The 16,747-nt window shown below is 45.9% G+C and overlaps 1 protein-coding gene across 6 annotated transcripts in view; it reads left to right on the forward strand.

The window, feature by feature from the left end:
- kiaa1217 (KIAA1217 ortholog) overlaps window positions 1-16,747 on the forward strand; it is a gene marked incomplete at its 5' end in the record, with an annotated part of 109,931 nt that overhangs the window by 75,841 nt on the left and 17,343 nt on the right. For all 6 annotated transcript variants that reach the window (XM_083682999.1, XM_083682996.1, XM_083683001.1 and 3 more), the window contains 4 exons: window positions 5,605-5,797; window positions 8,057-8,255; window positions 9,972-10,065; window positions 15,382-16,190. In XM_083682999.1, coding sequence (XP_083539125.1) covers window positions 5,605-5,797; window positions 8,057-8,255; window positions 9,972-10,065; window positions 15,382-16,190 — 1,295 coding nt within the window. The remainder of the gene's footprint in view (window positions 1-5,604; window positions 5,798-8,056; window positions 8,256-9,971; window positions 10,066-15,381; window positions 16,191-16,747) is intronic.

Here is a 16,747-nt window from a genome sequence, read left to right on the forward strand (position 1 = left end):
GTGATTATTTTTTTAACTATCATCATTGAGTTGAATCACTACGTCTCGGCTCCACACTTCTGCCTGTCTGTCAGAAGGCATGACACCAAAGATTATATAGTAAGGTCCTGCATGTGACAGCGCTATGACACGTGTCGAAAAATGGGTGTTTAGACAATGTTCCCCATGTCACTAAGGATGGTTAGTTTTAGGCTGGTTTCAACTATCGTATTTTATGGAACAAACGTCTCATGAACTACGTTTGTGAATTCATGCATTTGACATCAGTGTTACTCAAATTAAGCAGATTTTCCACTTCCTGGGAAAAAGTTTTTTGCCGTGATTGTTTGAGTTTTAGGCACTGAAAGACAAATTGAAAAAACCCACACGCAGACTGTACATCCCCTCACTTTTTACCTTTGATGACAGCAGATGTCAGACCAGTGTTCCGTTAATGTCACTAGGATGTCCTGGTTCCAGGTCAGTTTCCTGGAACAATGAACTGACTCAGAATACCCTGGCCTGCTGGAGTGGACACACACACATATACTGTACTGTACACAAAGGCACATAAGCCCAACACAAATATAATAATATCAAATACTACTGTAAGATATAGTATTCTATCTGCTAAATAAGTATCAGTACACAAAAAGACAGCTACATGTAAACTGCACGTGCATATACCTTATTATGGTACGTTAATCTAATGGAAATAAAGGTAGATTAGTAGACAGATGACACAGATATACAGAGAGGAGTTTGTGTGTGTGTGTGTGTGTGTGTGTGTGTACATGAAGTTAAAACAGCTCGCGATATCTGGCTGCTGGTTTAACAAGGCTAGAATATGGAAGCCCTTTTGAAAAGATGTGTCCTCTGCTACAGGCAGAGAGTAACAAAACATCAAACACCTTTATTGGAGCAGGTGCCCAGCAGACGTACCCTGGGGAAACCACATCTGCAAATGAAACAGAACAATGGAGAAGCTGCATCTCAAAGGCATGCATATGACTCAGATTCATCTGGAATGGCTTTGAAGTCAGGTGAAAACTGTATTCAATGCACTGTACAATTGCAGCAATGACTTTGTCTGACCTTTTTGTTCTTTTCACTTTTCCCAGGTAAAATTGCCATGCCATTATGATGGCATTAAAGTACTTCTATTGTCTTTTGTGTCACCTCTAAATTGTTTGTTATCACATTGTTATTGGCCTGGTTGAATATATGTCACATATGACATTGGATTATAATACCCAAAGTAGAACATCATTGTACAGAATACAATCTCTGTCACAGGTTTACATTAATCAAGTCAGTCAGTTTGTGCAGTTTTTAAGGCTCAGTGCTGAAATAATAGAAGCACTATGGTTACTACTGACTGTCATAACTACACCACACAGAGTGTGGAATTTAGGAGTCTCCTTCCATCAATGACCCGGTTGACGTGTCTAAGAGCAGATTTATGGTGGTTTATGGTTGTAATCAGAGGTTCACTTGTGGTTTTGACATCTGCAGCCCGTAACAGGAAGTGGTTAGTTTGAACAGGAAGTGGCTTTTTGTGATAGAGGGCTGACAAGTGGGACGCCTGCCAGAGAGAGAGATAGAGAGATAATTGGCTGCCAATGGACACCTCATCATTTGTCAGGGCTCTGCTGGTGGCGGATGTTTAAACCTAATTACTACTCGCCCTGCAGAGAGACTATAGGTCTCATTTGCCATTTTGTCCACATAGTAATGATGAACTTAGGAAGCATGCCTCTGGTATCTTTCACCATTTTACTCAATATCTGTACTAACACTGTCTCTAAAACACCTACAGGTAATCCAAGTAGCCTGGTACTTTTATAACGCTTGATGGCTATCCATTTCAACATAATTGGAAGTACTCATAAATAATTCAAATTCAGATTGAATTTCTCTGCACGCCTCTGGTCTCGGTTGACACGTCAACTTTTCCTGACCCTTCGTGTTGAAAGGTGATGGGTTACCATCACATGGTAGGTCGTGCAAACATTATTAAGGTGCATTTCTACCCATATTTTTGATTAGAGTCAAAGCTCCCCCGTGCTTACTCAGCAGGTTTGGCCATACAGGGGCTGCAGCGTCAGGTCACTCCCACGGAGGCACTCTGAAGCTGACATGTCACAACACTGAATGACTCAGCAAACATAATGAGACCCATCATGATTATAAAATAAAAAATATTTATAACAGCAATGGTAATGACAATGATATAATGGTAACACAGTAATAAACAATTATATTATTATAATATGCCAATGCATGTTGTCAATGGGTTGATAATTCATTTCATTTCTCATTACTTTTGACCATAGAGCAGAGTAGTAGATACAGTAGGCTGTATAGTAGAGAGTGTCATCTCTCTCAGATGGTATATTATTTCACACATAGCGGCACACAAAGTCATTACTTTTTTGGGCTGAGACCTGTTCTGGTCATATTGCTGTTTCGATTGACTTTTTGATTTGTCTGATGACCATCTCCCTTCCCTCAATCTTTCTATATCCCTCTCCCCATCTCTCTCTATCTGTTGCTTTCTCTCCCCCTCTCTTCCATCAGTCCTTACAGGGCATGTTATCTTCCCTCCATTCTGAGCTTGACATTCAGAGGTACTTGCTGAAAATCCAATTGCCCCACAGAGTTAGTCTGCCTTTTATCTTATCTGCATCATGCCTGGGTGTGTGGCTCTTTGTGCATCCGAACTAACCTCTGTGTTTGTGTGTGTGCTTACCTCTCGTGCCGTTTATGCCCCCATGTGTGTAAGGTTGTGTGGTGTAAGACCCACGAGCAGAGAGGAGACCAGACGAGGGAATGCAGTTGAAAGACAAATAGGCCACTTTACTGATAATCCACCAGAACATACAAAGGAAACACTAGAGACTAACAAAAAACAGGAATACTCGAGACAGAGGAACAAAAGATATAAACTAGAGATGACTCGAGAGGCTAGAGCATAACGATTCCAAGCTAAGACAAGGAACACAGAAAACACACCTCTCCTAAAGAGAGGTCCTAATCAGTTGGGATCAAGAACACCTGTAGACCATAAGTCTCTGCCCCCCCCCCCAGGAGCCAGAGTGAACACCATGCAGTCGGCTGGTCAGCGACCGCCAGGATAGTGGCCAACTCTGGGACTCTGGTAACCCTGGGACGCCGGTAACCCTGTGATGAAGTCCAGGAACAGGGGGGACCAGGGCTGGTAAGGGCTCGGGCTGGAAACCGGTCCAGGCGTCGGCCTGGGGCCCAGGCTGGGCCCGACCTGGGTGCCGGTCTGGGTCTCAGGCTGGAAGCCGGTCTGGGGCTCGGGCTGGACTGTGTGTTACTGCAAGAGCTGCGTGGGCCAAAACCATCTTTGTTCTGGTAGCTGGTTTGTCAGGGTGTCCTTTGTCCTGATGGGCCTCAGCGTCCTCCCGGCAGCTCCAGGCGCGTTGAACGGAAATGGCCGAGGCCTCCACAGTAGTCAGCAGCCTTCGCATGTGCGCCAGTCTTGTTCCTGTGGGATCAAGTGAGCAGCCCAGCTGCATGAGCTCCTCAAGGCTTGGCTCTGGGGGCTTGGGGTGCTCATGAAACCAGGAGACTGGCTCAGTGGGCTTGGGGTGCTCAGGAAGCCAGGAGACTGGTTTGGTGGGCTTGGGATGCTCGGGAAACCGGGAGACTGGCTCGGTGTCGAGGTGGTGTTGTCTCACTCGCTCAAAGATGCAGTTGTCAATCCTGATTGCCATAGTGATTCGAGGCTCAAGGTCCCCTCCCAGATCACGAGAAGCCAGTTCATCTTTGATAGCGACGGACAGACCATGGTGAAATGTGGTGATTAGCGCCTGAGTCTCCCACCCACTCTCTGCCGCGAGGGCCCGGAAATCGATGGTGAAGTCAGCCACTGACCTGGACCCTGGGGTAGGCTAAAAAGTTGACTCGCTGCTTCGCCGGCTGGATGATAGAAGACTCGCTACAGCTCGGAGGTGAAAGAAGAGACGGAGCTACAGGATGGTGGTTGCTGTTCCCACAATGCTGTTGCCCACACCAAGGCTCTCCCCAAGAGCAGGGAGATGATGTAGGCGACCTTGGCCCAGTCAGTGTGGAACGAGGAGGGTTGCAGCTTGAACGCCAGGGAACACTGGGTGAGGAACCTCTTGCACTTTCCCGGGTGGCCGTCATACCGTTGGGGGGCTGGGATCTTGAGTTCACGGGGCTGGTTCACTGGGGGATCTCCACCGACAATTGATGCACTGGGCACTGAGGCTTGGGCAGTGGTCACTCCAGGACCCGTGGCGTGGAGCTGCTGGACGGAGTGGGTAAGTGCCCGGAGGGTCTCTGCCATTTGGGAGAGTTGTTCTTGATGATCCCCAGAAGTACTCCTTGGTGGGAGGCTATGTTCCTGATCTGGTCAATCTCTGCTGGCTCCATGTTGGGTTGTTATCTTGCTGTAAGGGTATGTGGTGATAATCCACCGGAACAAAAAACAGGAATACTTGAGACAGAGGAACAAAAGATATAAACTAGAGACGACTCAAGAGGCTGGAGCATAACGTATGAGATTCCAAACTAAGACAAGCAACACAGAAAACACACCTCTTAAAGAGAGATCCTAATTAGTTGGAATCAAGAACATTTATGGACCATTAGTCTCTCGGGGCGAACCCTGCCGCCCTCTGGTGGCCAGACGGAACCGTGACACTGTGTGCATGTGTGCGTGCGTGCCTGCGTGTGTGTGTGTGTGTGCGTGCGTGTGCGTGTGCGTGTGTGTACAGAGACAAGCTAGGACCTGGCTATGTGTCCACAGACCCATTAGCCTCCTGGCTTTAGCAGTGCTACAGAGCCTGATGCTCATAAAGGGCTCTGTGTGCACTGACCCCTGCGTTTTAGTCACACTGTCACCATGGCACAGATCAACTTACATCACAGGGCTTTTCAATGGGCTCCATAGCCTTTTAGGTCCCTGTGCCAGTCCTGTTCTCCTTGTGCTATTCCCTGGTTATTAGGTGAAGCTTTGCATCTCAACTCAAGGACATAAACAGAACTATGAGATAACACATAGCACTTTGATATGCAGAGAGGATTTCTTTTGTTTGTGCAAATTCTGCAACTGTGGTGTGGACAATCGTATCGAGTGTGCTTGTGTGGAATATGGTGTTGCAGTGTCTGCTTTGATACACAAAAATGATACTCATCTGCATGACCGGAATGCTAAGGGACAAAAAGACACTGTGTTTTTTTTTTACTTCAACAGCTTAGTTTAGATTTCTGAATGTTCAGAACGAGATACAATGCCAAAGTAAACAGGGCTAAATGTTTGCATTTTTGACAACATTGTCTTTGTCTGTGTGAGTTTGTGGGTTTCCTGACAAATATATTATACTGAGAGACACTACTAACATTGTGTGGTTTTGCAACTTGAAGCCAGATGTGAAATTTCAGAATGTGCACTTCGCAATCAAGCATTCTCTCAAAATATAATTTTCTAGTGTGTTAAAAGCACACATTTTTTGGTATTTTCAGGTTATGGTTGACTATAAGTCAGTTGACTATAAGTCACTATTGTATTTCCAGTTTGCTATAAATGAGGACCCTATGGCTGACCTATGTGTTTGTCTGTCTGTCCTCCAGAGCAGAAGCCCACAGCACGGCCCCAGCCCTCCAGGTGTCGGGGACCAGGTGGAACACCTCTCCCTGGCCTCGCTCGAGTCTCTGGACACCATGTCAGAGGCCGACGCCCCCACTGCCTTCACCCGTGGCAGCCGCTCCCGTGCCAGCCTGCCAGTGGTGCGCTCTACCAACCAGACCAAGGACCGCTCACTAGGTACCCCACCGCAACCTGACTGCACTGTGAATGTTCCTGACCATATAGGATACTGTTTAGTTTACCACTAACTAGACCTGACCTCTTGCTAGTCCAGCCCAGCTCTCTCTTGCTTTCTCTCTCTCTCTCTCTCTCTCTCTTTCTCTGTCTCTCACTCACTCACTTACTCACAGACACACACACACACACACACACACACACACACACACACACACACACACACACACATCACGTCACTCTTCCTCAACAGCTTTGCATGCTTGGAGCTTAGTTTTAATTAGAATTCATTTCCTCAGCACAGAGAGATTACAGAATGCAGTCACAATTTGCCATCCTGCTATTTACAGGATTAGAAATGGTGCTGGTTATCAATGCATAGGGCACCTCATTTGCATCAATATGGAGTTTGCCTTTAGTTGTGTAGAATTAGTTCTAGTTGTATGAGTGAGAGAACCAGAACTCTCCTCACAACATGTACAGTACAACAATCAGTCTCACAGCATATTATTTGAAAAAGTGGCTCACACAGAAGTAAAGCGCCACATCTTTTGGATGTGACTTTTGCTTTTATTTTTAGTGTCACACGTGTTTGGGTTGCACACACTTTGATCAAAGTGAAAATTAATAAAACCACAGGATGTCATTTTCCATTCTGATCTGTGCCAAGTGGGCCTTTTGCTTCGCTTGACATGCAAAAACTGAGAGGCTGTACACATCCAAGAATATGCTATACCACACACATGCACACACACACACACACAGGCATGTCCACACGCAACCATACCACGCACATGCACGCACAGAGGACAAAGTGTTATGACAGCAGGAGGGTTATGGAGTGATGAAGGGGTAGAGAAAGGAGGGTACATTACCCAGAGTTCCTCTGGTGTTCCTCCCACACACAGTTCTGTCCCCAGAGACATCTGGTTCTTTGTCAAGACTCTTGTACCAGAGGAAGTAGAGCCTTGACTCAAAACACTCCTGCATACAGCCTCACAGGAGATCATACTGTACAGTCAGTTAGCTGGGATCTAGCTGTTCATCTGAAAATAATCACAAAGTAAGTTTCTGTTCTTCTTTTATGTCACAGCCTAGCAATACTGTACTGTATGTCTTTCGTACAGTGGCTGCGTAATGTGTATGATATGCATTTGTTTACTGCCTTGATTCTACCTCATTGCATTGGAGGGGGAGAAGGCGATATTTGTTGAAGTATCACATGATTGTGCTGTAATTGTGCTGAAATTGATATAATGTTAGAGGTAGTGTTCCATTGGGAAATGCATAAGAACAGGGTTGGATCGGCTAGAAAGCAATGGAAAGTCTTCTCTTCTCTGCCCATTCGCTCCACAGCACCATGGTCATTTGTTTCTGATTTAGAGGGAAACCAGGCAATCTGCGCCCACATACAGGACTGCAACCCGACTCCCACACTAGAATTGAGCTGTCCAATGTCTCCGGCCCTAATGAAGTTGGTTTTAAGGAATGTTCCACAGTGCATTGTATGACAGAGAATATAGAGCCCAGGTCATCAAATAGCAGTTGTAGTATTAGGATCAGTTCCGGAGAGTCTTTCCTCTGGATGAAAAACTCTTGTAAATGCTAAATCCTAACATGACAGCACACCTGGGAAGGACTGTGTTAGTTCACAAACTCACTTTGTAAAGTTATTACAAGTAAATCCAAGTGGACCAGTGAACAACTCAGCAGTTTTATTTCCTGTATTTGTACCCTGTCTCCCTCTGTAGAAGAGCATGTAGGATCTTGTATAATATTACAGCAACATCTGGTAGTGTTTTACTGGTCCAGTGCTTTTATGGGGCCACACCAAGCACAGCCAAACCATCTCTGCACAAAGTGGTGTACTGTATACACAAAGAAGAGAAGGAAATGAGTGATATGAGTGACGATATCTGAACTGTATGGCAATGTGGCACATAGTGAGTTAATGTGTGTGTGTGTGTGTGTCAGTGTGTGTTGTATATTTTGAGCTGAAGACATCTGCTTTGGTGAAGTGCAGAACAGTAGCCACACCCAGAGTTCAGAAGTTCAGCGTTGTGTGTTTGAAGCCACAATTGTGTAGTTCAGTTCATCTTTCCCCCCCTCACACACACACACACACACACAACCCTCTCTCTTCCCCAACACCACCCACCCACCACTCTCACAACCTGTAGGAGAGCTCACTATAACACTCACTAATAGAGCTTCAAACACACACAACACACATTAAACCCTCTCTTCCCATTGTGATGGCAGGTGTGCTGTACCTTCAGTATGGTGATGAGACCAAGCAGATCCGGATGCCTAACGAGATCACCAGTGGAGACACCATCAGGGCTCTGTTTGTGAGTGCCTTCCCCCAGCAGCTCAACATGAAGATGATGGAGTCTCCCAGTGTAGCCGTCTACGTCAAAGATGACATGAGGAACATGTACTACGAGCTCACCGACGTGAGGTATGACGTGTGTGTGTGTGTGTGTGTGTGTGTGTGTGTGTGTGTGAGAGAGAGAGAGAGAGAGAGATAGGGAGGGCAAGAGAGAAAGAGTTTGTGTGTGTAAGTGTTTTTGTAATCGGTGTATAACCTGTAGTATATCTTAGTTTGAGCCATTGAGTCATCTAGGGTTTGCCTCTCCAGAAGTCATTTCACCCATCAGAGGTCCTCAGGGCTACCCAGCAGCCTTCCTCTCTCTCCTCCTTAGTTACTTCCTGTCTAATGAGCTCACTCTACACAGGAAGTAACCCGGGCGAGAGCAGCCTGCATATCCTCTTCCTCCACATTCAGTAGGCTGGAGTTAGAGAGAGCAGTGTGGATGAAATGGCTGAGGATATGGAGGCCTGCACTAGGCAGTATGGAGGCCTCAGTTTAGATACATCAAAACAAACCAAACAACACTCCATCTCAGAGCCTCCTGCATCCTGTCATTTTCTCACTGTGATGAGAGTGGACAGCGGAAAGTTCTACTGTGGACGACTGCTGTGTGTTTTTACACATTTTGTTATTGCAGTTGGCAGGTCAAAAGGGCACAAAATAATCCGTAAACAGTGGTGTTTCTTCCAGACACTGCTGCTCTTAACGAGTGAGCGAGCTCTGGCCAAGATGGCCACAGTTTGGCTTAGCTGCACCTCCATGTGCAAAGAGGCTAGCATACATAGATACATAGATGTAGCATTAGCCTGTCCATTTGGGCACACGGGTGTATATACAACAGTGTATTGCTCCTGCATAAATGATCAACATGTTCTCTCATCTTTAGAAATGGGCAACATGTTTTCCCTGTGAGAACACCTAGTTGGGAACACTCCTGCCCCTTGGTTGAACTCACAAGACAACAGTTTGGCTTTAATTGGCTTCACACTCATACCCCCGCCCCCTCCACACACACACACACACACACACACACACACACACACACACACACACACACACACACACACACACACACACACACACACACACACACACACACACACACACACACACACACACACACACACACACCCCTGTAATTGTGGTGTCTTTCATAGAGACAAGAGAGGGTATAGCATAAAAGTCAAAACACACGTATTACATGCAACCATAAAATGTCCAGTGCAGTGACAGTGCATGAATATGTCTGTGTCTTAAAGTTGCATTTCTGAGGAGGGAAAGAGATGACACACTCTATTTAAGATTCTTAGACAGATTAACAACTGTCTCGGCCATATCTCTTTAGGGATGGTTCCCCAGACACAGATTAAGCCTAATCCTAGACTAAAATGCATCTTCAATAGAGATTTTGTATTAAACATTTTATTTAGTCTAGGACTAGGCTCAATATCTGTCCAGGAAACCGGCCCATAGTGTTTATGCTCTGGTGTGATGTGTACTTTGTGACTTTTTTATCAGGGTTGTAAATCTGTCACATGATCCTTAGTTGGCTGGTACAATAGGAGAAGGCACAGACGCCATAAGAAGGAAGCAACAGATCTAACACGTATTGGTTTTACTGGACACTTTTTGACTCAACACGGTGATGTCTCAATACAGCAGAGGGTTGTCTGTGTATGACACAGCCATGTCTGAGTACACTCCCATGGCTGGGTACAGGAGACCCAGGTCTAGACGAGACAGACCGCTGTCTGATGGGGATATCTGGGCTCCCTATTTAGCTGTGAATGTTTCTCCCTATAGGAATATCACGGATCACTCCTGTCTGAAGGTCTACCACAAGGATCCAGCCCAAGCCTTCAGTCATGGTCCCAGACCTACCAATGGGGATGCCAGGGTGAGTATCGACCCAGCAGAGGTTTACCTAAACAGGGACACTAAATCAAGCGAGGGCCCTGTTCTAACCTGGGCCTGCTGTAGCATGGCCTCTGGCAGGGTTATTTATTTATAGAAGCTAATAGAAAAAAATCCTAGCCCAAGGCCTAACAGCTAGTCATAGATGATATACTGGTGTGCCATGATATGTTTCTGTCAGAAACAAAGTAAGATAGAGAGTGTAATTCCCACAGCCACACCTTTGGTTGTGTAAAAAGGTACAATACAAGACACCAGCGGTTTCCTCAGAATCAGCGCAGCTGTATATAAATAGCACAGTTTATAGGGCTTTACACAGCCTCCCCTTTCCCCACCTATTGCCCATGTCATCCTCAAACCCTCTCCAGGTCTGAGTGGAGGAATGCCCCCCTGCCCTCCCTAATCTGTTCACCAGGGTTTTTTATGTTCGTCCTGCATAATTTTGGGGGATATTGCGGCAGCCTTGTGTGCGCTTCACTATGGCTTTGCCAGAGAAAATTGAACTCTATTCACTGGGATTTTCCTTGTCCTTTCTTCTTCAAATCTCCCCTAATCCCTGCCACCCCCCGCCCCCTCCCCTGCATGTTTGGCTGCATGTTTGTTTCCTGCTGATGTAACGGAACTAAAGCCCCAAAGAGCTCATTCCTCATGTGTTCCTCCTCCAATCCTCTCTGGTTAACTGACCTCTGTCTCTCTAATCCTTCCTGACGCTTCATCTAGCCTGAGGCTCCTCTCCTATTATTTCAGTCATCAGAAATCACAATGGCCATTTCAATAAGTCCAGCACCATGCTTGTGTGTCTTGTGGAGATAGACTATAGATTTCCGAGATGAGACGTGAACAGTGTTGCGGGGTGGTGGGTTTTTGTGCAGGTGGTGCTGTTGTGGCTTTGGGGCTGTCAATGCTGCAGTAGAGGATAATGTTGGTTGGGTCTGGAATCGAGGGCTAGTATCTAAAGCTTAAAGATGAGGGTGAGGAGAACAGGAGAGACCATATCAAGTTTGGAAATAAGAGAAAAAAGATGAGGTGAGGCAAAAAAGATGAGGTGAGGAGGAGGTCTGGAAGAATAACTTGCTGGAGGGCACGGAATGTTCTAAAATTGAAGCAAAACAAATATCAAAAGTGAGTTTCATATGGAAGAACATTTTAAAATAGATTTGTTCTCAGTTTCATGGAGCACGGCTTCTTTCTCAGCCTGTGTGTCTGTGTCTGAGGCAGAGCTAGTTTAAGTTAGCTAGTTTTATGAGGACTGGCAGGTGTTTACACAATCCTTACGCAACTCAGGTAGAGCAGGGGGGTGGGGGGGCAGGGTGGGAGGGGTTCTGTTTGATTTTGCAAGGCCCTTGCATGATGCAGCACTCCCTGAATTTGGAGCGAGATGAGGAGCTCTTAAAGAGCTCTGCTTTGATCCCTCTCTCTCACACACAGATGAAGACAAAGACCCTGGGCCTGGAATGTGTGAACAGGGAAAATAATTATGATGAGGAACAGGTTGTCTCTTTAATAAGCTTTTTTAAGAAACTCTGCTTCTCTTTCTCTCTCTCTCTCTCTCTCTCTCTCTCTCTCTCTCTCTCTCTCTCTCTTCTCTCTATTGCTCTTGTTGCTCTTTCTCTCTGAGTGTTAAGCTGTGGACTTTCAACTCATCATAGCCAATCAATGCCCAGGATATGTTTACTAGTTGTTATGAGTGAACACTGTTGGTCACATAGCAGGTTACCTGCCCAGACAACATTGATGTGAGGGTGAGGGTATGGGTATGGGATCTTGACATTCTATGGAAATAGAGTATATAGCCCTAATGGATGGTCTGACTCTGCAAATGGTTTCCGTTATTGAAAAGTAAATCACATTAGTTCAACATTGATCCAGAACTGTGTTTTTCTATGATATATTAAACCTTTATGAATTAACGATTGTGTTTATGAAATTGAGCCATTACTGCCCTTCAAATACAGACATGGGCAAGCACGCGTACACTTAATCACACACACACACACACACACACACACACACACACACACACACACACACACACACACACACACACACAAGGTGAACAGTGGCTTTATTCTTGACAGATGTTAAACTCAGACTGCAGATGTTTTTTGGAGAACATGCTTGAGACAAAAAGCCCTTTCTGATGCCTCCTTGCATTGGCGACCTCCTTTAATTGTGAAATCAAAACCCTGGAATTCTAGGAAAAGCGTAAATACAATAATGAAATGAGTGCTGCACCTGTTCAAACACAGGGTTTGGTGGGCGTGGAATACACTGCTGGGAGTCTCTAGTTGGGCTATCCAGTGTCCTCCTGTCTGTAAGGAATGCTTAGAGAGGGGACTCCTGTTCATCAGGCTAGCCTCATGCTGGTGGCAGTGATGTTTATCATTTGTCGCAGAGGTAACTGGACCAGAACCCAATTTGTCCTTTACTAATCACAATGATCAAACCCGACAGTGAAATATTGAGTTTGCTATGTTTTTGGTCAGGTACTGAGAGCAGCGTAACACTGCTAAAAGCCATTTCCTACATGTGTTTACATGCTTTGATGAAGGAGCATGCTCTGAAATGCATCAGCAAATTAAACATCTTTGAAGGGATCAAGTTGATTCCCAAATCTCTTTTCTTGATATATTCTTCATATTCCTTGGACTGAGCACCTCTCCAGCAGTCCAACTGAAATTGAAATAGCCTAAATTATGAGCGCCAGCACTTTTCATGAATGTGTTTACATGTGTGAACATGTTCACACCCCTGCGTATTTAGTGTGTCAATAGTGCCAATCCCAATACGCTCTCAGAAGTGATGTTATGTACACATCACCAAGATGGTGGCAAGAGCAGATGTTTTGTACACAGTGCTTCAAATTTGGCTACAATTGTGAAACCTCTGTGTTGTTCTAGGTTACTCCACTTTTATCTGCTCCATCTTTAACTATTACTCGTACCTTTCAGATGATAAACAATTGTAGTGACTGTAAAATGTCGCACTAAAATGTCCCACTCAAAACCTCAAAGGTTTTGTCTCTCTGAAGTCAGCCACCCCCACTTGTCAGTGTGGTCGTCATTGCCTGGGCATCATCATCACAAGATCACAAGCAAACTAGCACTCTCAAGCATGGCAGCCCAGCAGAGGTAGTATGTATGTCTCATTAGCCTAGCTTGTGGATGTGGATCAGGTCTGCTGCAGGTCTCCTAGCATACCCTACTCCATCTCTCTCATATGGAGATGGATTGAGTGGACTTTATGAGATCCTCCCAGACATGCTGTTGCTCTAATGAGAACCTTAAAGAAACAGTGCAAGGAGAGAGAGAGAGGTCTTTAAAAAGTCCACATGAGCCAAATGCAAACCAAATGTTCCAGTTTCGGAACTCATTCGCCTCACTAGTTGATGTTTTATATGTCTGTGGAGAAATGTGGACCAAAGCCTTTTAAAGTCTTGATGTTTGAGATGCGAAGTTGTCTGGTGGAGGAAGAAAGATGCAGCATACCCCGTTAGATGGCATCTGTTTGTGATCAACGACCCCATTCTGACAAACAGGTCCTACGTTGGCTGTGTGTTGACAAACAAACGTTTCTATTGTGGTTTACCTTTTACTATGTGTATACCTTCATACACTGTGGCAAAGAAATAGCAAAGCTGTCAAACACTGCAGTTTCACCAGAGAACATTTCCATAAGTGGAGACATTAAAACTGATTTGAATTTGACAGTGAGCAGCAGTGAAAGCTTACTTTTCATGTTGTTTCTATTACATGCTGTTCCATTACATACCCTTTGAATATTTCTGGCCAGACTTGTCCTTAACATATTTATAGACGGTGTGTTTTCAGTTCCCAGCCAGTGATTGAGTTTCTCTTTGTTCACTCTAGATCCTGCCTTGGCTGAGTCTTTGTTCAGTGATACGGCATTTACCTTTTGTTTCTTTTCACCTTGTTTCTCTCTCACAGAGATCAGCCGGCACACCCACCTTATTGTGCTGTTCACTTTTGAGTAGAAATGTTTGTTATAGAACTCATACATTTAGAATGACACTTCCAGGAAACAGCATTGTTGATACACTACAGTATACTACTGAATGCATGTTCATTGCAGAACCTTTTTAACCAACCAAAAACAGTTGAATCTCAGTTTTCTCCAAAATGTATCTTTGACTTGCTCACCTCTGGTGCATGTGTAACCTGTGAGTCATGCCTAAGATGAACAATGGCTTGTTTGTTAGACTGTCAAGCAAGAAGGAGGGTTGATTATATGAGTGCTCTATGTGAAGACTTTGAGACACCCTAAACATCATCTCTCACACTGTCCTTCCCAGGATTCATGACAATGACTGAATGGAAACGTGCCCTATTACTTTTAGCCTTACTGCATAGTATCGAAACAAATTGGATAGTGTTAGTGCCTAAGCACTAAGCCACATAATGCATCAGTAAAATCTAACTTACTATTATACCTATGTGTACTGTAGCCTACATATCTCTGTTAAAGCTCTTGGTCCTCCACATTTTACTATTAACTACAAAGTGTAAGTGTAAGAACCACTCCAGTCATGCCTCTCTGTTAACCCTTGACAGCAGCTGAAGCTGAATGAAGTTAGTTTCATGGTCCACAGGTACTCAAGGGTCCTTTATGGGTGGTCGGCACAGCTGCCCGTTTTTGCTGCCTGCTTTTAAAAGGCTGTTCTAAACGGAACCTGTTGCAAATTAACTAGCTACTTTCTTGCCTTCAGGCACATAGCTGAAATCCCTCACTCAGTGTTTTCACACGTGAACTGTTTTAAAAGCCACAGTGTTATCTCCAAGAGGGCAATTGAGCTCACAAGCTTGTATAAACTTTGAGGAAATACTGAAGGTAATCACCTTGCTTTTAAAGAAATGTGAACATGCAGCTTATCCGAGGGAAAAATCTTGTTTTCATGTAAAATCCTATTTGTATAGCCTGGAGGTATAAAATATTGATATAGAATAGTATCTCCGTGTCAAAGTAGAACTGAAGATCAAAAAATGTTTTCACTCTGTGAGAATTTGCTGACAATACATTCTTTTCTCTAAACTTGTGGTTGAAAACCAACTGCCTAGGCTGAGTTAGAGCAATGTTTGTGTGTTTGTGTGTTCTAGAAGTACAACATATATGTACAAAACAAACCCAAGTTTGAGCTTATAAAAAGACAAAGGGAGGTGTCATGTCTAACTGAGATGCACCTTGCTGAATTTGGTAAACGTGGTAGACTAACATGGGAGTCTAGCTAGCATTTGAGTGTAATGATAACATGGTTGTAATGGTGTGATTTCTCCTCCTCCAGATGCACAGAGAGATGATGTACTCCAGTAGAGATGGCCAGCACCCTCTCAGACAGCCCCCCATGGGCCCTCCTCCACACCATCCAATGCAGGGTTCTCTGTCGCCCCCTACGCCCCACTCCATGCCCCCCTCACCCTCCAGGATTCCCTTCGGACCACGCCCGGGGGCCATGCCTGGCAGCGCCACCATCCCACGGGACCGCCTGTCTAATGCCACCCCTCCTGCCCGCTCTGTGTCCCCCTGCCCCAGTGCCATCCTGGAGAGGCGGGACGTCAAGCCTGATGAGGACATGGGTGGTAAGAGCCACAGCCTGACGAGGGGAAACGAGGGGCTGTACGTTGACCCCTACCTGCTCCACGAGGGGAGGATGAGCCAGGCCCCTGGCCACGGCGGGCACCCTCCTCCCGGAGACGTGGTGGACCACGGCCTGGCTGGCTACCACCGCGCCTCCATCCGTTCCACAGGCTCCTACAGTGGGCCCAGCCCCACAGACTCCATGGAGCACCCCTCCCTTTACCGCCAGAAGTCAAGGAACAGCCAGCTGCCCACCCTGGGCTCCAAGACCCCGCCCCCGTCCCCCCACAGGATAGTCGAGGTGCGGATGATTGACATCCACGGCGGCCCAGCCCACGGAGGCCTGCCCCATGGTGGCCCACCCCACGTCATGCCCCTGGAGCGTTCCTCGCCTGTTCGCCAGTCCTTCAGGAAGGAGGAGGTGGTGACCAAGTCCAGGAGCAACATGGCGTCTCCAGTTGTCCCGGATCTCCAGGGTCACGCCCCAATCCCAGCGCCCAACGACCCTCAGACACGGTAGGCCACACTGGGGGAGCCTGAGGTGGGATAAATGGCGGTCAGGTAAAGGATACGATGTTGCATGGGAAGCATGTACTAACACTGCATCCCTGCATCACCACCCTAACCATGGGCTGCTCTGTTTTAATTCCAGCTCAGACTCTGTCTCATCATCACTCCAAGGTAGAGATGTGGTGTGGCCTCTCTCTGTCCACTACAGCTGTGTCAGGGTCTTCCCAGTTAGCACAGTGAGCCACTTCAGTGGAGGCTGGTGGAGGTAGAAATTGGAGGATGGGCCATTGTAATGCATGGAATGGAATGGTCCTCTATTTCTACGTCCTCCAGCCTCCCCTGGGCCACTTCTATTTACAATGAGTGGATATCTCATGGTAAATTTCAGCTAGATGGGCCAGTTTTGTGTTTATGACTAGCTCTATTTGTGTGAACAGCTTATTGATAATCCTTACTGAAACCTTACAGTAGACAGTGTTGATTATTTCACTGATGTAGTGTTATTTATAGTGTTATCCAGCTGTGCTTACCACTGCAGTAATGGGATAGCGCTTCACGCCCCC

The sequence above is a fragment of the Argentina silus genome (genome assembly GCF_951799395.1).
Source record: "Argentina silus genome assembly, chromosome: 1".
NCBI classification, from domain to species: domain Eukaryota; kingdom Metazoa; phylum Chordata; class Actinopteri; order Argentiniformes; family Argentinidae; genus Argentina; species Argentina silus.